The sequence below is a fragment of the Schistocerca gregaria genome, chromosome 4, assembly GCF_023897955.1.
Source record: "Schistocerca gregaria isolate iqSchGreg1 chromosome 4, iqSchGreg1.2, whole genome shotgun sequence".
Lineage (NCBI taxonomy): Eukaryota > Metazoa > Arthropoda > Insecta > Orthoptera > Acrididae > Schistocerca > Schistocerca gregaria.
In genome coordinates, this window is record NC_064923.1 from 507441549 (window position 1) to 507467304 (window position 25756).

Consider the following 25756-nt stretch of genomic DNA (forward strand, 5'->3'; position numbering starts at 1 on the left):
CAAGCGAATGGAATCTAACGATGCTTCAGATGAAAACATCTCACTACTGGCAAATTATTTTTCCAACCAGAAAATTCTGTGATTTTTAATGAATGCCCAGCTTAAGGCCTATGAAACCGTTTGTTTGCAAGAATACACAGCTGGCCAGAATCCTATGGACGAAATATTTTCAAATATAACATTTAGTACTCCCATGTTTGATTCTAATGTGTAACTCAAATCTTTGACCGGTTCCCATTCGCTTACCGAAGTTAAACACTGTTGCGCTCGGCGCATACTTGGATGGATGACCATTCAACCGTGCCGAGCGCTGTTGGTAGTAAGGCAAGCAAAGGAATTGTAAACAGTCTCTTAACGACCTTTGCCTTCGAAGAGACGTAAAGCCCTAAGTTTACTTCCTCTTTCTGATCTTTGAAAAGACAAGAACTTTGTCAGATTAACGAAATAGATACATTTTAGGATTTCGATGCCGAAATAGGCAAAAGTAGGCGTCAACGTCGAAATACGCAATTTTAGGTCATATAGAACTAATGGTATTCAGTTTAGCTAGTCATGAAACACAAAAGTACCTATTTTTATGCAAATAGGAACTCTGGAACAAAATAGATTTTTACCTAAAGTCTGCGGTCTAGTTATGACACACAGTTTTGTGATTATTAAACACTTAGTTCCGGAGATCTAAAAATCTAAACTTCACCTTTTTTCATGTAGCTATTATTTTGCCTGACTTCACTTTAAATTGTCTATATGAAAACTGCTCATGAAATATTTTTATTACTCCTAGTAGTAGAGTGCAATGAGTTGTAAATGACACCTCAGTTTTGGTTCCTTCAAGATAATGTTGATGGAGATATTGTCTCTGAGTTGCCAAAAACTCGGACACTCACTGTTTAAGCTGTGTTATGGGGTCAAACAAATGACTGCCTCCAAAAATTCTGAATAGATCATGAAACTTAACTACTGTCTGTTGGGCACATGTGGTAATGTTGATGGGCCATTGCTTGCCAAGAGGCAATTCCACGTGACCGTCACAGGTTTTTCTCAAATTTTTGTGAACATTTGCGCATGGTCCCATAAATGTTGGTAAGATTTCACAATTACTAGTTCAATACTTGCAGAGTCATTTGTTTGACCACATAGCGGAGGGTGATTTTATTTCAAATCATACAGGTCATATAAACTCATGGTCATGAATTTCTCTGGAAAAAATATATATTAGACATCTATATCGTAAGTGTTAAAGAAAAAAAGTATTTTCATTTTACCTTAATTTTTGTAAATGGTGCGGCTCTTTGCAAAATGTATATTTTGAAAACAATTTTTAAAACAGTAGAGAAGAAAAAATGTAGCTAATAAGCCTGGCAGATGTTTTACGTTAAAAAGACGAAAATATGAAATTTGAGTTAATTTTTCCACTTGAATTTTTTTCCCTCTGATTTGGAAACTCACAGAATACCATCTTTTCTGTCATAGTATTAGATACTAGTGATGTAATTATAAACAGCATCTTCTGTGCTCCAGCTATCTGTTTACTAAAAATTTAAAAAATTGCGCCCTTATGAGTTTTTACGAATTATTTACTTGAAAACCCTCACCCGAAAACTTTTGAGAACTAAACAAAATATTGTTTGTTTGGTTAATATGTTACACTGACTAGTGTAAACACAGTAGGCAGTATTTTTCTGTGTGAAGTGTTCAAGTTTTCAACATTGTACATATTTCACAATTTTGCATCACTGAATTTCTGACGTAAAATATGCATGGTGGCAACACTGAGTTCAGTGCTTTTGTGTTTATAACTAATTAGTGAGAACTTGCAGATAAACCAATCTGAATTGAGTTTTATGTTTGGTTTGAACTCTTTGTTAGATACAATGTCAGTGAGAAAATACAGTAATGGAAGAGTGAGGCATGTGGACTATGAAAGAAGATGCAAAAATGTGGTGTTAAAGAAAAGTGAAAAACATTTCACAGTTTTAAGGAAAGTGAAAAATATTGCAGTTGTTGGAAATCTGTCAGAGGTATTGCAGAAATATCTTGTTCTCAGGTAACGGAATTAGCATTACATCCATTGTGCAGGAATTGCTACACTCACCACAAGAAGAAATTTTGTGACAAGCCACTTGAATGATCACCATCACCCGAATGTGAAACTGAGGATGATTTTTATATTCCTGGGTGTATAGTTGTTTATGTGGTGAATGTTAGCATTTCTGCTGTGGTGCCTAGAATATCTCCCCTTGATCATCCAGGAAAAGTAATTAGCAGAAGAAGAAAATAGTATGTAAAAAGAAAGTGGAAGGTACAGTTTCACACTAATAACCAGGTAGCTACCCTAAGCAGCAGATACAGGAATACACACTTCTTCACATTATTTAATTTCAGAAGCTCATAAAATAAAGAATCGAAGGTATTTGGTCATGCCCAGATTCTTACTATGGGCATCCTTTGCAGGATGATACTCTGCGATGTTACCTAAGATGACAAAGATTACAGCAGACAAAGTCCTAAGGTTAATGTTATCTCTGTTAGCGAAAATGGTGAAAAGTTATAAAGGTAAAAATATATATGACAAGATCAATAAGAAAAGCATATCTCCCAATGTAAAATGAGAAACTGTATTTAAAAGCGGGTCTCACAAAATTCTACTCCTTACCATTAAAATGGGTGAAATGCCAGCCAATGAAGGAAGTCTGCACATGTGTTTACAGCATTAATTAGAAGCTTGTTTATTTTGCCATAACCAGTGTCACAGGAAAGAAGTACAAAGAGATGGACCTGATGATTCTGTGTATATGTTGAGCCGCAAGAAAAATGTTGGATGCATGGGGGTGCAAATGTGAGCTGGTGCTCAAGTGATGACTGTTGAAGCATTACACCTTCAGGGTACAGCCAATGACATAATCTGTGTATTGTGGGAGGGAGGAGAGTTGAAGAAGATAGTAGCCAGAGAAATTTGTTACAGAGGTTAGGCATTGGGTCATGAAAGGAATCACTCACCATCATATCTGGAGGATTCAGAGATAGGCAACATCAGATTTAAAGTCGGCCATGTCCCAGAATACTGACACATTAGTTCTTCACATTTTGACTTTGCTGAGAACTGACCTGTTGTTTTGCAGAATGAAATTCAAAGTTATCTCTGGCATACTTCACAGATATCAATATTAATGTGTGTTGTTCACTTCCTTGGAACCTTACACTGTTTTCCTATTGTCAGAGATGTCATTCATGACAGTGGACATGTATGCTGTGCTGTCAGCATGATTTGATTACGTAGCATCTAGAGGTCATGCATTTCATAAATATGTGTATGTGACTGATGGAGCAGCATCTCATTTTCAAAACTGCTTTCAGCTTTATGAGCTTGGTCATCTGGAACTATGACAAAAAAAATTTTCAGCAACAGGTCATGGAAAAGTGCATGTAGTGGGTAGGGAGGTATATGCTATGGGGTAGGTGCTACCTGTAAACATCTTGTAACAAGGTTTACTCTCCAGCATGAAGCTGTTGATGGTATAAGAGATACTACTGGATATGTACACACACCATATCAACATTAGTACCAAACAGGGAACCCTTAGTTCTAAATCGAAGTACATTAAGGGAATTGAATTTGAAAAAGAGTGAACTGTGGTTTGCTATAAAGCCTGTGGTAGGAAGTCAATGAAGTCACTATTTCATTGCATCCTGGTGTGGCACATACATTCCAAGAATGGTTCTCCACGAAATGCAGCATGTTGCTGTGTGTGAAGTGCAGAGATCACAGTGTATATTCGAAGACTTTGTAGCGAGCCACTTCATTTCTTGTGTGAATGACAATCAGTGGTGTGTGGGGCAGATAAGTCTCTGCTGAGCTGCAAGATATAACAGTCTCCTTTGACACCTCATGGTCCTGCTAATGCTTTCAGACGACCATCATCAAAAGATAAGTGTGCAGTTCCCATTTCCTAAGTACTGCTCTTGTTGGACCATTCTCATCCATGTGCAAATTCAGCTCGGCTATACAGCTTCAAAGAGAAGCAGATGAAAAAAAGAAATGGTCACTTTTCAACAGTGCAGTGTTAATTGTTACATTGCTGGCAATTTTAAATTGTACAAGTCACTAAGAAGTAAAATCATGACAGAAGACAATAATAATTTGTGAATAAAATAATAATAATAATAATAATAATAATAATAATAATAATAATAATAATAATAATAATAATAATAATAATAATAATAATAATAATAATAATAATAATAATTTGCGAATAATACCATAAAAAGAAAAATGGGTATAAATATTCTATCTCATTTTTGTTATAAAATGCTTTCAAACAAAATTGAGTTGTTTTTCCACTTATAATGTTTTAATTGTTTTGATTCAGAAATACCAGTTTTGCATGACCAGTATTGCCACTCTGATTGCACATTCTGTTGAGTACAATGACCAAGTAATGTTCCATGAAATTTGTAGAACATTTGTGATGGGGGTTTGGGAGAAAATAATTTCTAAATAACCAAAAAATTTCAGATCCTTTCATCTTCATGCACGAATATTTGGACAGTTCAAGAATATCATGCATTAGTGTCATAACTGACAGTTAGCAGTCCTTCCAGTCTCTCAGTTCTCAAGATAGTTAATGTCCTGTGACAATTCGTATTTTACCATTTCATCTTGACATTTTCACAAGCATCTAGAGAGGTTTGTAGCGTTTTAACAAATCAGAAAATCAAAATATTGTAGTTTCAGAGAGGTACCATGTGGAACTTCAACATATATATTTTTTTTAGCAACCTTCGAAATTGTGACGTGACACATTTAGTCTTGACCTGTATGATTTGAGATGAAATCGCCCTGCAGCTGTCAACATTACTCCCATGAGTTTTCGACAACTTTGAGACACAGTCTCTGGCAATAATTTCTTGAAAGCAATGAAACTAGGCCATCTTGTACAATGTTTCGCTCTCTCTGTAGCAAAATAATAAAGTTTTGCAGAGCAATTTTCATGTGGATAATTTGAACCAAAGTTGGTCAACAAATTGACACAAAAGTTGGTGAGTTTAGCTTTCTGTATCTCCATAAGTAGTTGCAGTGTAAACCTGAAACTTTGAATGTGATAACTTACCTATACAAGGTCTTACAATGTAAAATTTTGTTCTCTTACTGCCCTTCTGTAGTTGACAAATTGAGGGCAAAGTTGACAATTTTTCTTAACGTCCCAAACATTGCAATTTTTGACTCACTTGTGAGAGTCTTCTGCAAACTCATTTAAATTTTTTGCTAGAAAGTCAGTGTTCTAAACGACCCAAAAAACTGGATCTAGTTTTGAAGTGGAAAGAAGTAGGACCCTAAAAAATGACAAGGTGAGATTATATTGAAAATGGGCCTATATTTTCAGAATAGTTTTCTTTTGCCTCTAATAATTTTAGACAGTCACATTTTAAAACTGTAATTTTTTGCTTTCTATCTTTTCAAAATTTCTTCCCAAGCGATCCCATTAGTGACACAATATGGCTGGCAGTATTGTTTTCTTAATAACTGTCTACAGCAAATTAATGAAACCTGTAAAAAGAATTCAAATAACTGCAAGATTAGGATCCTAAAAGGGATTTTCTAGCTTTGGTCTCATTACCCTTTTAGAAATGTCTCGTCAAGCTTAGGAACTCAGGAAACCCTTATGAGGCTCAGAACTTGTGATAAAGAAATGCACCCATGGCTGCTGTTGCACAGCTATTGGGAGTGGCCTCCGTGATGTTGGTTTTCTCCCTTTAAAAGGAACCAAACCTGGTTGAGCTACCATGGACAAGCAACACATTTATACATATTTTCATTGGTAAATAAAGGTGTTGCTAACACAAATTATGATCTATCTTAAATTGGAATTCAACTAACACATCAATAGCGTACACACTAAAGATGTATTAATAATTCTTTGTAATGTGCATCCATTCCAAAGAAATGTCAGGGATACTGCTGTGAACTTAACCTAAATTTACACAATGGGCAATTCCATGTCAAATCAAAAAGTGCTACAACCTGACCCTCTCAGATTTTTTGAAAATAAGTATACATATATTACTCATAAATCATGACACAAATTAATTTTTTCACATTTGTCTTACGAAAAGTTAGAGTAATGGACTTTCAAAAATTGAAAAAAAGACAAATTTTTGACTTGCAGAACAGTGTTATTTTCTTTACAACTAGTGTTCTAATTAAGCTAGAACAATAAAATTTACTTAATTGGAAACCTCTTTTAAAGAGCTTTTATGTGATACCAAACATCATTAGTTTAATATACAGGGTGTTACAAAAAGGTACGGCCAAACTTTCAGGAAACATTCCTCGCACACAAATAAAGAAAAGATGTTACGTGGACATGTGCCAGGAAACGCTTAATTTCACTGTTAGAGCTCATTTTAGTATCGTCAGTTTGTACTGTACTTCCTCAATTCACCGCCAGTTGGCCCAATTGAAGGAAGGTAATGTTGACTTTGATGCTTGTGTTGACATGCGACTCAATGCTCTACAGTACTAGCATCAAGCCCATCAGTACGTAGCATCAACAGGGTAGTGTTCCGAACATGGTTTTGCAGTCGGTGCAATGTTCACAAATGCGGAGTTGGCAGATGCCCATTTGATATATGGATTAGCACGGGGCAATAGCTGTGGCGCGGTACGTTTGTATCGAGACAGATTTCCAGAATGAAGGTGTCCCGACAGGAAGACGTTCAAAGCAATTGATCGGTGTCTTAGGGAGCACGGAACATTCCAGCCTGTGACTTGCGACTGGGGAAGACCTAGAACGACGAGGACACCTGCAATGGACGAGGCAATTCTTCGTGCAGTTGACGATAACCCTAATGTCAGCGTCAGAGAAGTTGCTGCTGTACAAGGTAACGTTGACCACGTGACTGTATCGAGAGTGCTGCAGAACCAGTTGTTTCCGTACCATGTACAGCGTGTGCAGGCACTATCAGCACCTGATTGGCCTCCACAGGTACACTTCTGCGAATGGTTCATCCAACAAGGTGTCAATCCTCATTTCAGTGAAAAAGTTCTCTTTACGGATGAGGCTTCATTTCAACGTGATCAAATAGTAAATTTTCACAATCAACATGTGGGCTGATGAGAATCTGCACGCAATTGTGCAATCATGTCATCAACACAGATTTTCTGTGAACGTTTGGGCAGGCATTGTTGGTGATGTCTTGATTGGGCCCCATGTTCTTCCATCTACGCTAAATGGAACACGTTACCATGATTTCATACGGGATACTCTACCTGTGCTGCTAGAACATGTGCCGTTACAAGTACGAGACATGTGGTTCATGCACGATGGAGCTCCTGGACATTTCAGTCGAAGTGTTCGTACGCTTCTCAACAGATTTGGTGACCGATGGATTGGTAGAGGCGGACCAATTCCATGGCCTCCACGCTCTCCTGACCTTAACCCTCTTGTCTTTCATTTATGGGGGCATTTGAAAGCTCTTGTCTACGCAACTCCGGTACCAAATGTAGACAATCTTCGTGCTCGTATTGTGGACGGCTGTGATACAATACGCCAGTCTCCAGGGCTGCTTCAGCGCATCAGGGATTCCATGCGACGGAGGGTGGATGCATGTATCCTCGCTAATGGAGGACATTTTGAGCATTTCCTGTGACAAGGTGTTTAAAGTCACGCTGGTATGTTCTGTTGCTGTGTGTTTCCATTCCATGATTAAATGTGATTTGAAGAAAAGCAATAAAATGAGCTCTAACATGGAAAGTAAGCGCTTCCAGGCACATGTCCACGTAACATATTTTCTTTCTTTGTGTGTGAGGAATGTTCCTAAAAGTTTAGCCGCACCTTTTTGTAACACCCTGTATATACACAAATTGTTAAAAAAACAACGTTGTTCAATTTCCTGAATTTTGGAAAAACTGTATTTTTAAAATTCTCAAAAAGTATATGTGAAAGATACACTTTACATCTACATATTCTGAAAGTTTCAACTTGGGATGAGCATGGGATCACTATCAACAGCAATTTTACGTTAAGGGTGGTGCTTTAAAAATTCATAAAAACTGATTTATTTTAGATATTAGGCCTACTTCTCACCAGCTGTATGTTGATGTAAAATGTGGAAATTAAAAATAACTTATACACTCCTGGAAATGGAAAAAAGAACACATTGACACCGGTGTGTCAGACCCACCATACTTGCTCCGGACACTGCGAGAGGGCTGTACAAGCAATGATCACACGCACGGCACAGCGGACACACCAGGAACCGCGGTGTTGGCCGTCGAATGGCGCTAGCTGCGCAGCATTTGTGCACTGCCACCGTCAGTGTCAGCCAGTTTGCCGTGGCATACGGAGCTCCATCGCAGTCTTTAGCACTGGTAGCATGCCGCGACAGCGTGGACGTGAACCGTATGTGCAGTTGACGGACTTTGAGCGAGGGTGTATAGTGGGCATGCGGGAGGCCGGGTGGACGTGGGGCGTGAGGTCTCCACAGTACATCGATGTTGTCGCCAGTGGTCTGCGGAAGGTGCACGTGCCCGTCGACCTGGGACCGGACCGCAGCGACGCACGGATGCACGCCAAAACCGTAGGATCCTACGCAGTGCCGTAGGGGACCGCACCGCCACTTCTCAGCAAATTAGGGACACTGTTGCTCCTGGGGTATCGGCGAGGACCATTCGCAACTGTCTCCATGAAGCTGGGCTACGGTCCCGCACACCGTTAGGCTGTCTTCCGCTCACGCCCCAACATCGTGCAGCCCGCCTCCAGTGGTGTCGCGACAGGCGTGAATGGAGGGACGAATGGAGACGTGTCGTCTTCAGCGATGAGAGTCGCTTCTGCCTTGGTGCCAATGATGGTCGTATGCGTGTTTGGCGCCGTGCAGGTGAGCGCCACAATCAGGACTGCATACGACCGAGGCACACAGGGCCAACACCCGTCATCATGGTGTGGGGAGCGATCTCCTACACTGGCCGTACACCTCTGGTGATCGTCGAGGGGACACTGAATAGTGCACAGTACATCCAAACGTCATCGAACCCATCGTTCTACCATTCCTAGACCGGCAAGGGAACTTGCTGTTCCAACAGGACAATGCACGTCTGCATGTATCCCGTGCCACCCAACGTGCTCTAGAAGGTGTAAGTCAACTACCCTGGCCAGCAAGATCTCCTGATCTGTCCCCCATTGAGAATGTTTGGGACTGGATGAAGCGTCGTCTCACGCGGTCTGCACGTCCAGCACGAACGCTGGTCCAACTGAGGCGCCAGGTGGAAATGGCATGGCAAGCCGTTCCACAAGACTACATCCAGCATCTCTACGATCGTCTCCATGGGAGAATAGCAGCCTGCACTGCTGCGTAAGGTGGATATACACTGTACTAGTGCTGACATTGTGCATGCTCTGTTGCCTGTGTCTATGTGCCTGTGGTTCTGTCTTTGTGATCATGTGATGTATCTGACCCCAGGAATGTGTCAATAAAGTTTCCCCTTCCTGGGACAATGAATTCACGGTGTTCTTATTTCAATTTCCAGGAGTGTAATTGACAAAAGAATATATGTTTTATGCTTCTGTAATTAATAAATGCAAAATTAAAACTTAAAAAAAAACACAAAGATGAATGCCTGAGATCAGACCTAAATTCAGTTAGTACAAATATTCGAACTAGTCAGTCAGTCTGTTGCACATCAACATTTCTGCACTGGATAACTTACATGTTCGCGCTGTAGCAGTTTGAGGGTTCACGATTGCCACTACTTCCCTACTGCTTATGGAAAGAATGTCTGGATGACTCAGAAATGTAAAAGATGGTTATGGTCCATGTGGATGTAATAAACTGTGATTTCATCCTTCTCCTGATTTTTTTCAAGTACAAAGGTTAACCACCAGTGTCCATTATAATCACAAGCAACATATCCTTTTGTCTTTGAACGGTATTGTATCACTGTCAGAAACTGTTACCAGTTCAATTATTTTGTCCTTGCTAAAAGGAAGAAAAGTGTGAAGTTTTTGTGCCCCCTACAATTTTGCAGCATTTCTCAGATCTCTCCATACTTTTCGTTTCTTCATTTTTGTGATCTTCTTTAGTAGCATACTTGAAGTTCATTCCATTTATGTTAACCTTGGCAAACATATAAAGTTGTTTTGGTATCATTATTTGATCACTGTATGGCCGTTGCATACTTGCTCGAGGTGCAAGTTGTTAACTGTTCCACCAACTCCATCACTAGCTCCCTTCCCATGCGAGGTGGCTGAAAAATGCCATTCAGCTTCAGTTTGGAAATAATCTTCATGATGGCACAGGTTGATAAAGTTCTTCCTATTTTTATAATGAGCTGCTGCTCATTCAGAGAAATAATATATTTTTCTTGGTTTTATACCGCATTTAACAGTCAGGAAGTCCCCAAGTAAGATTGGAACAAATGCACAGCAACAGTGTCATGTGTTAGACATTCTGATGTGATTACAAGACTTGTGTGCTCGAGTTTGTTCCAATCCTTGTAATAAGCAACAACGGGATGAATCGTTGCTTGCATGTTAGTCCAGTGATAGCCTTGAACTGAGTCCTGGATGACATTGGAGTAATTCTCAGAAACGTCAGAGATCGCTAAGACCTCGCCTTCTTAAAGTTCATTTCTCAGTCTCTTTTGGAAGGTTGATTGTTGACTAGCAAACAAATGAATGTCGTGTAAGCGATTTTAATTTATCAAAAAAGCAATCAATAAAGTTGTCAGATGATTTTATGATTGTTTCTATAGAAGTGTGATCAACAGAAACCCATTGCTGATAAGCTATATTATCAATATCATTAGTATTCAACAAATCTTGTAAATATGTCTTAAATGTTTCTGGGCCAGGCCAGAATTTACAATCACCAAAATGACAAGCAGATAATGATGGGTTACATACAACTCTCGCAATACAGTCTTTGTAAGTTTTTATTGGATTATCTTCATCCTTTGTCAGCTGGGGGATGTTACATCCAGTCAGCACGAGTTTGAAGTTTTGATGGGTAGTACACACACACACACACACACACACACACACACACACACACACACACACTCTCTCTCTCTCTCTCACTCTCTCTCTCTCTCTCACTCTCTCTCTCTCTCTCTCTCTCACTCTCTCTCTCTCTCTCTCTCTCTCTCTCTCTCTCTCTCTCTCTCTCTCTCTCTTACTTCCAGCTAATCCATAATTTTTGGGATGTAGGTCTGCAAACTTCGAAAATCCAATGTGGAGCTCTGGATTGTTGTCTTTAAAGTTGACGTAAATTTCTTTCAAATTACTTAAAACTAGCGGTTTTTGTACTTGCAGCTTTTCTCCGTTATCTCTCACAAGCACAAAATCTTTTTTTCCCAGGCATTGCCCTGCTTATCTCATCAGAACAATAAAAGTTTCTAACCGAATCAGAAAGTCTTGCCCGGTTTTGGGTTTAGTGAAGATAAAATTCGCTTGGCCTTCACCAAATCTTTTACTCGTCAAGCCGTGTAATTTGTTACGTTGAATTCATCTTGAAGCTTCTTAACACTGCAGCTTTTAGGTAAAATGGTAAGAATTTCCATCTGTTTACTTCAAGATGTACATGTACGAAATTTATCGTTTAGCTGTCTGATCATCTCAGATTCTGTATGATCGTGCAACTATTCTTCTTTTCGGAAGGAAGCAATAATACCTTTGTTTGAATTGTTGAAGTTAATTAAATTAGTTTTTCCTAAGGATATTTTGCTTCACACAGTTGTTTCTTCTTAATTGGCGATTCACCAACGGATTGCAAAGAAGTATTCAACCTTTCTAAGGCCTCACTTGCTACAATGTCTTGTACGTCACTATAACATAAAACCTTTTCACTTTCTTGTTTGACCACAGAATACAGTAGATCATCATCATCATTTTCTGTGCTAGACGTATCACAAATTTCTACTCGTGCAATTTTTTTACGGCGGTTGTCACACACTTTTTTTGATTTAAAGTTCAGAAACGTTTTCTTGCTATCATCCATTGTGAAAGAGGCTGTAAGTTTTTCTTGGGGTTATTGTGGCCCTTTTCATTAAATGTATTACAGCACAAAGCATTTAATATTTCTCAAGTGGACAAACTAATTTAAAAAAATGTTTTTGAAGTTGAATACCCCAGCTTTCTATATTTAATACTACACAATATTACTTCTCTATTCTTTCACTTTGTGTAAAAAGATATTTCATTATGTCAATAGTATTCAAACATTAACTGGTTGTAGGCATAAAAACTTAGACTCTTGTGAGGTTCGTGCCAAAGTACCTTTAAGCTAGATTCAAAACACATTTCAGAGTTAATCACATAATTTCACTACAGCTGCCTCACAACAAAAGAATGTGTGGGTCACTTTCAACAGTAGGTGAAAATTGCTGAAAATATTAACCAGAGATAAAATACTGAATAGATTGCAGATAGTAACACCAAAGAATCACTTTATATATAAGCTTTAAAAGAGAGATAGCTTCCTTTTCTCCTTTTTTCCCGTGGTTTTACAGCTATTAATAAATAGTTAGCGCTAAAGTTTAATAAGCAGTTATTCGTTTCAAAAGTACAATTTGTGGCCCATGTAACAAAATATAACAGTGTAATATTTTCATTTGTAGCAAAATAATAGAAATTAACCTTTCTGACCGTGATTTTGGAGAATTGTGGTAAACATAAAATTTCTTTTGATAGTGATCCCATGTTCATCCAAAGTTGAAACTTTCAAAATATGTAGATGTAAAGAGTATCATTCAAGGGAGAGGGTAAGGAGTCATTCCAATCCCGGGAGCAGAAAGACTTACCTTACGGGGGAAAAAAGACAGGCGCGCGCGTGCACACACACACACACACACACACACACACACACACACACACACACACACAGTAAAGGCAAAGAGTTTGGGCAGAGATCTGTCGAGGCAGAAGTACAGAGGCAAAGATGTTATTGAATGGCAGGTGAGATATGAGTGGCAGCAACTTGAAATTAGCGGAGGTTGAGGCCTGGTGGGTAACGAGAAGAGAGGATATACTGAAGGGCAAGTTCCCATCTCTGGAGTTCTGACAGGTTGGTGTTAGTGGGAAGTATCCAGATAACCTGGACGGTGTAACACTGTGCCAAGATGTGCTGGCCGTGCACCAAGGCATGTTTTGCCACAGGGTGATCTTCATTACCAACAAACATTGTCTGCCTGTGTCCATTCATGTGAATGGGCAGTTTGTTGCTGGTCATTCCAATATAGAAAGCTTCACAGTGTAGGCAGGTCAGTTGGTAAACCACATGGGTGCTTTCACACGTGGCTCTGCCTTTGATCGTGTACACCTTCTGGGTTACAGGACTGGAGTAGGTGGTGGTGGGAGGGTGCTCGGGACAGGTTTTAAACCAGGGGCAGTTACAAGGGTAGGAGCCGGAGGATAGGGAAGGTGGTTTGGGGATTTCATAGGGATGTACCAAGAGGTTACGTAGGTTAGGTGGACAATATTTATACGAGCTCAGTGAAGCTCTTTTGTCTACTTTCATAAGAGAACTAGACAGGAAATGAGAGAGACTAGACTGAAAACCCACCAGCACTTGTGGCGGAGGAAGTCTGTCTTCCTGGAAGAAAGCTACAACTGCGATACGGGATGACTAAAAAGAAAGACATTCTTGGTGGAGAGGGGAGGATTTCATGATGGATGGATCTCATTTCAGGGCAGGATTTGAGGAAGTCGTATCCCTGCTGCAGAACCACATTCAGAGTCTGATCCAGTCCTGGAAAGTATCCTGTCACAAGTGGGGCACTTTCGGGGTTCTTTTGTGGGAGGTTCTGGGTTTGAGGGGATGAGTAAGTGGCTCTAGTTATTTGCTTCTGTGCCAGGTCGGGAGGGTAGTTGCGGGATGCGAAAGCTGTTCTCAGGTTGTTGGTGTAATGGTTCAGGGTTTCAGGACTGGAACAGATTCGTTTGCCACGAAGACATAGGCTGTAGGGAAGGGACCGTTTGATGTGGAATGGGTGGCAGCTGTCATAATGGAGGTACTGTTACTTGTTGGTGGGTTTGATGTGGACGGATGTGTGAAGCTGGCCTTTGGACAGATGGCGGTCAACGTCAAGGAAAGTGGCATGGGATTGGGAGTAGGACCAGGTGAATCTGATGGAACAAAAGGAGTTGAGGTTGGAGAGGAAATTTTAAAGTTCTTCTTCACTGAGTGTCCAGATCATGAAGACGTCATCAATAAATCTGTACCAAACTTTGGGTTGGCAGTCCTGAGTAACCAAGAACGCTTCCTCTAAGTGACCTATAAATAGGTTGGCATATGAGGGGGGGGCCATCCTGGTACCCATGGCTGTTCCCTTTGTTGGTATGTCTGGCCTTCGAAAGTGAAGAAGTTGTGGGTCAGGATGAAGCTGGCTAAGGTAATGAGGAAAGAGGTTTTAGGTAGGGTGGCAGGTGATCGGCGTGAAAGGAAGTGCTCCATCACAGCGAGGCCCTGGACGTGCGGAAGGAAGTGCGTATAAGGAAGTGGCATCAATGGTTACAAGGAAGGTTTCCAGGGGTAACACATTGGGTATGGATTCCAAGTGTTCGAGAAAGTGGTGGGTGTCTTTGATGAATGATGGGATGATTGGGTTTGTGAATTTTAGGTAGAAGGTAGGGGTGTCGGTGGGGTCAGGAGGTTGATGGAGTCAGGTGAAAGGTTTTGTAGGGGGCCTAAGGTTCTGAGTAGTCCTTGAATCAGGAATGGGATTACCGTGGCAAACTTTGTATGTATTGTTGTCAGAAAGCTGACGCAGTCCCTCAGCCACATACTCCCTACGATCAAGTACCACAGTCGTGGAACCCTTGTCCGTCGGAAGAATGACGATGGATCGGTCAGCCTTCAGATCAGGGATAGCCTGGGCTTCAGCTGTGGTGATGTTGGGAGTAGGATTAAGGTTTTTCAAGAAGGATTGAGAGGCAAGGCTGGAAGTGAGAAATTCCTGGAAGGTTTGGAGAGGGTGACTTTGAGGAAGAGGAGGTGGGTCCCACTGTGATGGAGGACGGAACTGTTCCAGGCAGGGTTCAATTTGGATAGTGTCTCAGGGAGTGGGGTCATTATGAGTGGGATTAGGATTATTTTTCTTCGTGGCAAAGTGATATTTCCGGCAGAGAGTTCGAGGACTGTTTGGTTGAATCTGGGAGTAGGGCTGAAGGTGATGCCTTTGGATAGGACAGAGGTTTTGGATTGGGAGAGGTTTGGAGGAAAGGTGAACTACTGAATTAGGGTGTTGTGGTTCCAGATTGTGTTGATTAGAATTTTGAGGTTTTTGGGGGCGAGTGGGGCTGGAAGTGGGAGATTGAGTAGATGGGAGAGACTGGGTCTGTGTGCGATGAGAGGAGGTTGAGGTATGCTGGAAAGATTGTGGAGGGTGAGTGATTTGCCTTTCCGGAGGTGGGAAACCAGGAGATTGGATAGTTTGTTGAGGTGGAGGGTGGCATGCTGTTCTAATTCGTGGTTGGCCTGTAGGAGAGGGCTCTGAACAGCCGGTGTGGATGTGGGAGAGGAAAGATTGAGGACTTTCATTAAGGATAGGAGTTGACGGGTGTGTTCATTGGCTGAGTTGACTTGTAGGTGAAGGGTTAGGTGGGGGAGGGCTATGGACTGTTCAGTTTGGAACTGGTATAGGGACTGATAGAAAGAAGGGCTACAGCCAGAGATGGGAACTTTCAGTGTGAGGCCTTTGGGGGTAATGCCAATGTCAGACAAGCATGAATAAATAAAATATGGGAGCGTAATCTGGCTAGGGCGAAGGCATGTTTGCGGAGGGAATGTAAATAAAACTTAATGGGGTCGTTGTGGGGGATGTTGAGTGTGAGGGTGACATGGTATTCAGTGTAACATGAGACTGGAATGAAAGTGAAAATAAAAATGAGGAGAGATAAAGGTGAATGTTGTGGTTGCAGGAGAGCCAACCATATGGTTAAAAGAGGCCGATATGCACGCGTTTTAGCTCACGCAGGCTGGCGTGAGGTCTGGAACATGACTAGGGAATTACAAGTGAGAGAAACGGACGTAGCTGATGGAATACTTAACTTTAATCCATTAATTACGAACGTCGCTCTTTATGGTACATCATTCACAATATCAATAGTACGGATACTGGCGCCTTGCTAGGTCGTAGCAAATAACTTAGCTGAAGGCTATGCTATCTATCGTCTCGGCAAATGAGAGCGTAGAAGTCAGTGAACCATCGCTAGCAAAGTTGGCTGTACAACTGGGCGAGTGCTAGGAAGTCTCTCTAGATCTGCCGTGTGGCGGTGCTCGGTCTGCAATCACTGATAGTGGCGACACGCGGGTCCGACGTATACTAACGGACCGCGACCGATTTAAAGGCTACCACCTAGCAAGTGTAGTGTCTGGCGGTGACACCACAGTGAACTAGAAAGCAACTGTAGATCTGGTGTGAAAAAAATCGAAAAAGTGTTGGTTAAAGCTGAGCTGTGTTGATCCTGTGGTGAATTTGGGTTCGTAAACAGTGACGTGCACAAAGGTTAGGTGGTTGTGTTGCCGCCAAAACATGTTAAAGGATGGAGATATTCGGGAAAATTTCGAAAAAACTGTGTGTAACTGTATTAAAAGCAATGGTTTTGTGGTGGCAGACTATGAAAATGAGGCTGACAATTGTCTGCCGAAGAAATGACGACGTTAAAACCTGTGGGGAGCGGCTAAAATGATCGATGATGTGGGAAAAACAGAAATGGAAATAAAGCGAAAGTTGTTAGAACTAGCCGAAGCGGTTGTTTAATAGGTGAAAGGAACTGTTTGTGAACTGGGAACGGTGGACTTTATAGCAGCGGTAGTGTTGAAGGCGGAAAAAAAAAAAATTGTTTATTGTTTGGAAGTGGGTTACATATCATTGAGTATATAAAGGCAGGATAAAATTGTATGGTAGATTACGGTAAAAAGGAGAAGGTGAATACAAAGTGAAACTACTTGCACAAACACAAACAGAAAGAGAAAGTAAGATGACAGAAAAGATTTCGAAATGCAACAGTGACAATAAAAAACGTACTTGTTGGTTTCAAATTAATGATATGAATGTAATAGAGGGAAACATTCAACGTGGGAAAAACATATCTAAAAACATAATTATGTAACTTATCAAACGAAAGCATTGGTATATTGATAGAGACATGAAAACACACACACACACACACACACACACACACACACACACACACACACACACACACAAAATTCAAGCTTTCGCAACCCTGAATCCCTGAACCATTACACCGACAACCTGAAAACAGCTTTCGCATCCCTCAATTACCCTCCCGACCTGGCACAGAAGCAAATAACCAGAGCCACTTTCTCACCCCCTCAAACCCAGAACCTCCCACAGAAGAACCCCAAAAGTGCCTCACTTGTGACAGGATACTTTCCAGGACTGGATCAGACTGAATGTAGCTCTCCAGCAGGGATACGACTTCCTCAAATCCTGCCTTGAAATGAGATCCATCCTTCATGAAATCCTCCACACTCCATCAAGAGTGTCCTTCCGCCATCCACCTAACCTTCGTAACCTCTTGGTTCGTCCCTATGAAATCTCCAAACCACTTTCCCTACCCTCTGGCTCCTACCCTTGTAACCGCCTGCGGTGTAAAACTTGTCCCATGCACCCTCCCACCACCACCTACTCCAGTCCTGTAACCTAGAAGGTGTACACGATCAAAGGGAGAGCCACGTTTGAAAGCACCTACGTGGTTTACCAACTGACCTGCCTACACTGTGAAACTTTCTGTGTGGGAATGACCAGCAATAAACTGTCCATTCGCATGAATGGACAGCGGTAGACAGTGTTTGTTGATAATGAGGATCACCCTGTGGCCAAACATGTCTTGGTGCACGGCCAGCACATCTTGGCACAGTGTTACACCGTCCGCGTTATCTGGATACTTCCCACTAACACCAACCTATTAGAACTCTAGAGATGGGAACTTGCGCTTCAATATATCCTCTCTTCCTGCTACCCACCAGGCCTCAACCTCGACTAATTTCAAGTTGCCGCCGCTCATACCTCACCTGTCATTCAACAACATCTTTGCCTCTGTACTTCTGCCTTGATTGACATCTCTGTCCAAACTCTTTGCCTTTACTATGTCTGCTTGTGTTTGTATATGTGAGGATGGATATGTGTGTGTGTGCGCGCACACGAGTGTATACCTATCCTTTTTTCACCCCTAAGGTAAGTCCTTCTACTCGCGGGATTAGAATGACTCCTTACCCCCTCCCTTAAAACCCACATCCTTTAGTCTTTCCCTTTTCTTCCCTCTTTCCTGACAAAGCAACCTTGGGTTGCGAAAGATTGAAATTTGTGTGTGTGTTTTTTATTGCTTTAAAACAACATTGGCCCGGGAGTCTAAAATTTGTTGTTTTTTCAACTTTTGAAAGTCCACTACTCTGTAACTTTTTATCAGGAAAATGTGAAAAATCAAATTTATGGTACTATTTGAGTACTATGTTGTTGTTGTTGTTGTTGTTGTTATGGTCTTCAGTCCTGAGACTGGTTTGATGCAGCTCTCCATGCTACCCTATCCTGTGCAAGTTTCTTCATCTCCCAGTACCTACTGCAACCTACATCCTTCTGAATTTGCTTAGTGTATTCATCTTTTGGTCTCCCTCTACGATTTTTGCCCTCCAATACTAAATTGGTGATCCCTTGATGCCTCAGAACATGTCCTACCTGTGCCACAAGCTTCTTTTCTCCCCAACCCTATTCAACACTTCCTCATTAGTTATGTGATCTACCCATCTAATCTTCAGCATTCTTCTGTAGCACCACATTTCGAAAGCTTCTATTCTCTTCTTGTCCAAACTATTTATCGTCCATGATTCACTTCCATACATGGCTACACTCCATACAAATACTTTCAGAAATGACTTCCTGACGCTTAAATCCATGCTCGATGTTAACAAACTTCTCTTCTTCAGAAACGCTTTTCTTGCCATTGCCAGTCTACATTTTATATCCTCTCTACTTCGACCATCATCAGTTATTTTACTTCCTAAATAGCAAAACTCCTTTACTACTTTAAGTGTCTCATTTCCTAATCTAATTCCCTCAGCATCACCTGACTTAATTCGACTCCATTCCATTATCCTCGTTTTGCTTTTGTTGATGTTCATGTTATATCCTCCTTTCAAGACACTGTCCATTCCATTCAACTGCTCTTCCAAGTCCTTTGCTGTCTCTGACAGAATTACGATGTCATCGGCGAACCTCAAAGTTTTTATTTCTTCTCCATGGATTTTAATACCTACTCCAAACTTTTCTTTTGTTTCCTTTACCGCTTGCTCAATATACAGATTGAATAACATCGGGGAGAGGCTACAACCCTGTCTTACTCCCTTCCCAACCACTGCTTCCCTTTCATGTCCCTCGACTCTTATAACTGCGATCAGGTTTCTGTACAAATTGTAAATAGCTTTTCGCTCCCTGTATTTTACCCCTGCCACCTTTAGAATTTGAAAGAGAGTATTCCACTCAACATTGTCAAAAGCTTTCTCTGAGTCTGCAAATGCTGGGAACGTAGGTTTGCCTTTCCTTAATCTTTCCTCTAAGATAAGTCGTAAGGTTAGTATTGCCTCACGTGTGTGGAATGACCCCAATGTAACATTAGTGTAAAACTTGAAGGCTATTTACATGACATGTGCTGCAGCTGTTAAGCAATAATTTTACTACTATGTTTGCCTCAATCTTGGTAATACACAATTATATTGTGAGGTTTATAAGCAGTTTGATTGTGAAGCTATAGCAGAAAAACAGATGGAAAAAATATCACTGAGTTGTGACAATATACCTCCATTTCTTTTTTTTTAAGTTATTAGTTATTTGAACTTTACCTCCCTCCTAGTCATCAAGACTTTTTACATTGCCTTCCACAGGTAGTACAAAACAATTGTAGAACACAAGAAAAGATGTCAGATTTGAGTACCAATGGAATATGGTGCAACTTGTCATTTTGTATGGCCTTATATGCCCACATTGCAAAATCAAATCTAGTTTCTAGGTTCTTTAGAACATAGTCTTTCTTGTGAAATTTTTTTTAATGATTTTACAGATGACTGTGTGTTAAAGTGGACCATTGGTGGTTTGTAGAAAATCTTCAACTTTGCCCTCAGTTTGTAAACTATTGGAAAGCCGGCAGGAGAATGAAATTTTATATTAGAGATTGGTTGATTTGAGGGAGGGGATAAAACAGTGAGGTCATTGGTCCAATTGGGTTAGGGGAGGACGGGTAAGGAAGTTGGCCATGTTCTTTCTAAGGAACCGTCCCAATATTTGCCTGAAGTGATTTAGGAAAGTAATGGAAAACCTAAATCAGGATGGCCGGAGGCAGGTTTGAACCGTCGTCCTGCCAAACAAGAGTCCAGTGTGCTACAAATTTTATATTGTAAGGGCTTGTATTGGTAAGTTATTAAGTGCAATGTTTCAGGTTTGTCTAGCAGTTATTTAGATAGATATAAAAAGCTAAACAATTTACTTTTTTGGCCAACTTTGCTTCATATTATCCATTTGAAAATTGCTCGACAAAACTTCATTATTTTGCTTAAGAGAGGGCAAAAAGTTGTAAAAGATAGGTTAGTATTGTTTCTGTTAAGAAAAATTACCACAGCTATCGTGTCTCAAATTTCCTGAATACTCAAGGGTGTCCTGTTGGTAGCTGCGTTATTTGTCTAACAAATGACTATATCTCTGAAAGTAAGGAATTAGTGATTGTGAAACTTCATTTACATTTATTGGGAACACATGCGAATGTTTGTACAAAATTTTATCGAAATCTATGATGGTCATGCAGGAATGTAGAGACCACGTGGCATGGAATGAATTCCAAACATTTTAATGTGCATTTGATCTTTCTAATTTTCGTGTGTGTGTGTGTGGGGGGGGGGGGGGGGGGGAGGGGGAGGGGGCGGCATGGGTCCCTTATAACGTACATAGTTAGAGAGAGAAAAAAAAAGAAAAGTATTTGCCACCACCTGTTGGCCAACGAACAATGTAAAAATGTTCATTGTTTCAGATCTGAAGGCCAGTTCGGTGAGTTTTGGGCCAAATGCATTTAAATGTTAGTTTCACTCTCACATTAGATGTTTGTCGATACAAACATTTTAACACTACGTATCTGTGGACTGAAAAAGGTTCAGTATTTTTTATGACATAGTATTGATGTCTGACAGTAATGAGTTTTTACAGTTACGTTTTATAACTGATATTGTTGTTACTTGAACATAATTTTGTGCTTAAAATAATGAATGATAACCTTTCCTCAGGATGGAAGGTACTGGGAGACGTGGAAGGGCCCGAGGAAGGGCAAGGGGCCAGACACAGCCACAAGAAGGAGGTGTAGGAAGGATGCAGCAGGCACGTGGCCCAGGTGAAGGGCCTCCGCAACCAGCACCTTCTCAGCCTGGTATTGGCAGAGCGGCAAGAGCTGCCGCAACCATGCATGCTAGGCGCCCTGGGGAAGGCCCTGTGCAGCCACCTGAAACATTCACTCCCCCTGAAACTGGAGTAAGTAGAATATGGATGTCTCCTGTCTACTATTGAAGTGTACTGTAAACGGTTTGATTTCAGATGTTTTGTTTTCTCTTCCTTCAGAATGTATATGCCCCAGGACATTTGGTAAATCCAGTAAAACATGGGAATTTTTTCGGTGGGGAACTTTTTAGAATTACATGAATTTTACATTGTTTTGATTTTCAGTGAAATTTTCATAATTTTGACTGGTAAGAACTGTTACTCTAACAAAGACTGTCACTTTAGCTTGAGACTGCGGACTGAGACTGCGGACTGAGACTGCGGACTGAGACTGCGGACTGAGACTGCGGACTGAGACTGCGGACTGAGACTGCGGACTGAGACTGCGGACTGAGACTGCGGACTGAGACTGCGGACTGAGACTGCGGACGTTAACGAGAGAATAACACCTAAATAAAACTTCAGTTGTAAAGAAAATGGACCTTGTACTGCTACAAACCACAGTGGACATACAAGCATCTGCCAATAGCTAAGTGTGTCAAAATCTTTAGGATGAAGACTGCACAATACTTTGTAACAAAAAAAGTGCTTTTGATTAGTAAGACATCACAGCTTTCCACATTTCTAACAGGTTGTGGGAAAATATTGTAAATGGTGGTTTAAGAAGTGTTAGTTTCAAAGTAAATTTCCTTTATTGTAAGATGAATTGTTACCTGTGAAAATGCACGATGAATTTCTCGAATCATGGACTGTTTGACTCTGAATGTGCTGATTGGTCCCTCCGTCTGTTTCTCGAGAGGTGTGACCTGAGGTGTCGATACTAACTTAAGGCGGTAGGACATTCAAAGAGGGCCTCCACTAGGAAGTAGTGGGCCATCAGAGACGCCGGTAATCGGGGGGATATTTTCACAATGATCTCTTCTACTTCTACAGCTTATGCCCACAAGAGAAACCCAGATGAGTCTCAGCCACAGAAAATTCTTCTCTCAATGCTGAAGTTCCTAGTTGTTTCTCAGTCCAACAAAGGACCAAACAACATGTCTTACATTTCCTTGAACATATTATGTTTTATATATCAGAAAGATGCACACTAAAAAATGGGCATATTTTTTAAAATTTTTGACGTGTCCTAAACGCTCGAGGGAGGCGGCCTGGGTGGTGGGGGGGGGGGGGGGGGGGAGGGGTCCCCACTATCTTAGTATTGCCCTGGTTCGGAAATACCGTAAATCCAAGCCTGATGCGCAGAGCAGTCGGACTTATAGTGGGGAAGTGTGTAGTCTCCACATGACCCTTGTTTACATTAAGTGATTTTGCTGTTTCCTCTTCATTTACTGCTCTCACGTCAAATGAAAGCAAAATGGATTTTTGTGGCTGGGAGCTATCAACTGAATTAAAATACATTCATATAATTATGACAGGCTAATATACGTTATTAGTTTCAGATTTTATTTTATTTCCACTTTTCTGACAGCCAAGCATTAATCACCTTGTAGAACAATGAAGTTATTTTTGTCAGTTTGCTAAAGAAATTTGGCTCTTATTAATCTTTTATGCTGAATCAGTCTATGTGTTTGAAACAGTGTTTAGTTCCACACTATAGGCTAATTTCAAGTGCACGTTTTCATCTTCTAGCACTTATGGCATTATGCCATAATAAAGAATAAAAAAAATGAGTTAATACAGTACTGGTACTCCAAGAAAATTTATGTCCCGTAATCCACACTGAAAAGCTTAATGTTAGGCCGATGTCTAATTCATTGGCAATCTGGACATACGAATGTGCTCTTGAAGTATGCACTTCAAATGTGCCATTTTAGTATGGTTCTCGAAATTCCGATGTTCTTAGAGTATCCTCTGATGTCTCTTTTCTTTTATGACATAATGTAAGATCTTTTAATGTTTTACACGTACGAACATATGGGCTTCCTGCGTCATAGCTGCTTACAAAGTGCGGTGGCCCCTGTTATCTGGCACTTTCTGACGACTACTGAAATGAACCTGTTTCTAACAGGTAGCGGGAAAATATTGTGAATGGGGGTTTGAAAAGTGTTACTTTCAAAGTAAACTACCTTTTACAAAAGTTAAACTATGTGTGAGAATGTACAATGAATTTCTTAAGTCATAGTGTTTGATGATGAGCCATTTAGAAGTATTTCGAGCCCAGATCATCAGGCATTCATGTCCTTATTATGAGCAAATTGATGTAGTACTACGGGAAGCTCGCCCTCCTCTGTGGTAGCTAATTTATTTGTGGAAAACTTTGAGGACAAGTCACTGGACTCGGCTAAAATTTTTATGAGCATATTTGTGTGATGTATCTTAAAGTGTAACACGTGCAAAAAATATCAACATTATATGTGAAAACTTAGCTTCTCTTGCAGCTTATTAACCTTACAGACCAATATTATACGTGAAAGCCTTGCTTTTGTTGTAGCAACACTATGTACATTAATTTAAAACATTAACTTTTCCTGTATGTGTATCTGCACTACTTAACAGTGATCTTGCTATTAACTGGCTACAGCATGTGTCCTGTGGTCTGAATATCCGCTGTTATTGGTTGGCGGGATCACGTGACATGAACTGTGACTGGCTTACAAAAGCAGCATTGCAAACTCGATTACAATGGTTCGGAAAGTAACATGCGGTGTTTGGTGGAATTCGAATTTATACTTTCGTAATACGAAAATATGCAGTGTACATGTTGCTGCACATAAAAAAACCTTTCCAAAAGTAGTTTTCGTCCACGAGTTCAGTTTTCTAAAGTGCTGGGAAATTCTACACCCTTTGTATAAAAACATAACCATTCAAACAATTGACATGTTTTACAGTTCCGAGGGAAAATATCCTGTCTCTTAATAACACAGAAAAAGTGTGTTTTCATCCAGGAGAAAGTGTATTTTTAACTGGGAAATATGTTTTTTTTTCCTTGTCCACGTATACACCCTGAATATTCACAGAATTCGCTCCAATCGGTATGAACTGTTTATCTTACTATGATCTTACTCCCCGGTCATCTATCTTCAGGAAACAAAGATATGTCCCCAAGATCACTTTGTCTTCTTTCATTTCCAAACATTCCAGTTTGATGTCTCCTTTGTTGCTGGAATTCTGGCACACGGGAGATTTATGATTTTCCTCTGTGATACTATCCCTTATCACCCAATCCACTTACAGAGTTCCTCCCAAGCTGCTGTTGCTGTAGGTCTCTCCCTTTCTGGATTCACCTTATCTCTTTGTACTGTATACATTCCGTCATCCACTCGAATGGCAAGAGCCGATCTCCTTGGTCAGCTCCATCCCCCCCTATTTGCTGGTTGGCAACTTCAATACCCACCACACGCTTTGGGGATCTTTGTGTCCGTGTCCAAGGTGCTCCCTATTGATTGACCTCTTCCACCAAGCAGATCCTGCTGGCCTCAACACTGGGGAACCTAGATTTTGCCTCCACGTCAACCTATTCTCATTTGGACCTTTCGTTCTGTACTGTTCAGCTAGCTTGGCAATTTGAATGGTTCGCTCTTGCTGATAAACCCCACGTGGTGACTTTTCACGTGTCCTTAGATTAGTCATGACTGCCATCTATGCGCCCAAGACTCCGGAAGTTATCCCAAGCCAATTGGACACTTTTCTCCTCTCTGGTAACATCTGATGACTGTCAGTTTCCTAGCATCAACGATCAGGTCACTCGTGTTACGGGAGTTATTCTTACAGCTGCAGAACGTTAAATACCCCGTACCTCCCCTTTGCCCCGGTGCTCCCAAGTTCCTTGGTGGAACGAGGCATGCCATGACACAATATGCAAACAAAGATGTGCTCTTTGTGTTCTCCACTTTCATCCTACATTGGCCAGCTGAATCTGCTATAAGCATTTTTGCACGCAATGCCATTGTATCATATGCGATAGCAAGACGACAAGCTGGGACTTATGTACCAGCTCCATTAATACCTTCACTCCCTCATCAGTTGTTCGGAGTCAAATCAGACAGCTGTCTGGCACACTTCCCAGATCTGTGAGCTGTTGCGCAGGATACCTTAGAGGACCCAGTTGCAATCTCTCATGAGTTGACACTTTGCTGAGATTTCGAGCTCTTCTAATTACCCACCAGCCTTTCTCCCAAAGAAACAGGTTGTGTAAAAGCAATCTCTTGCTTTTTCCTCTCAAAATCGTGAAAGCTATAAGCCGTTTTTCTGTGCGGGAACTGACATGCACTGTCCTTTTCTCTTTTCTGCTATAGGTCCGGATGGTATCCACGTCCA

At 40.9% G+C, this 25756-nt stretch overlaps 1 protein-coding gene across 1 annotated transcript in view; it reads left to right on the plus strand.

Moving 5' to 3' along the window:
* Window positions 1-25756, plus strand: part of LOC126365873 (piwi-like protein Siwi) — a 137233-nt gene that overhangs the window by 14044 nt on the left and 97433 nt on the right. Inside the window, exon 3 of the mRNA XM_050008563.1 lies at window positions 21289-21529. Coding sequence (XP_049864520.1) covers window positions 21290-21529 — 240 coding nt within the window. The 5' untranslated portion in view covers window position 21289. The remainder of the gene's footprint in view (window positions 1-21288; window positions 21530-25756) is intronic.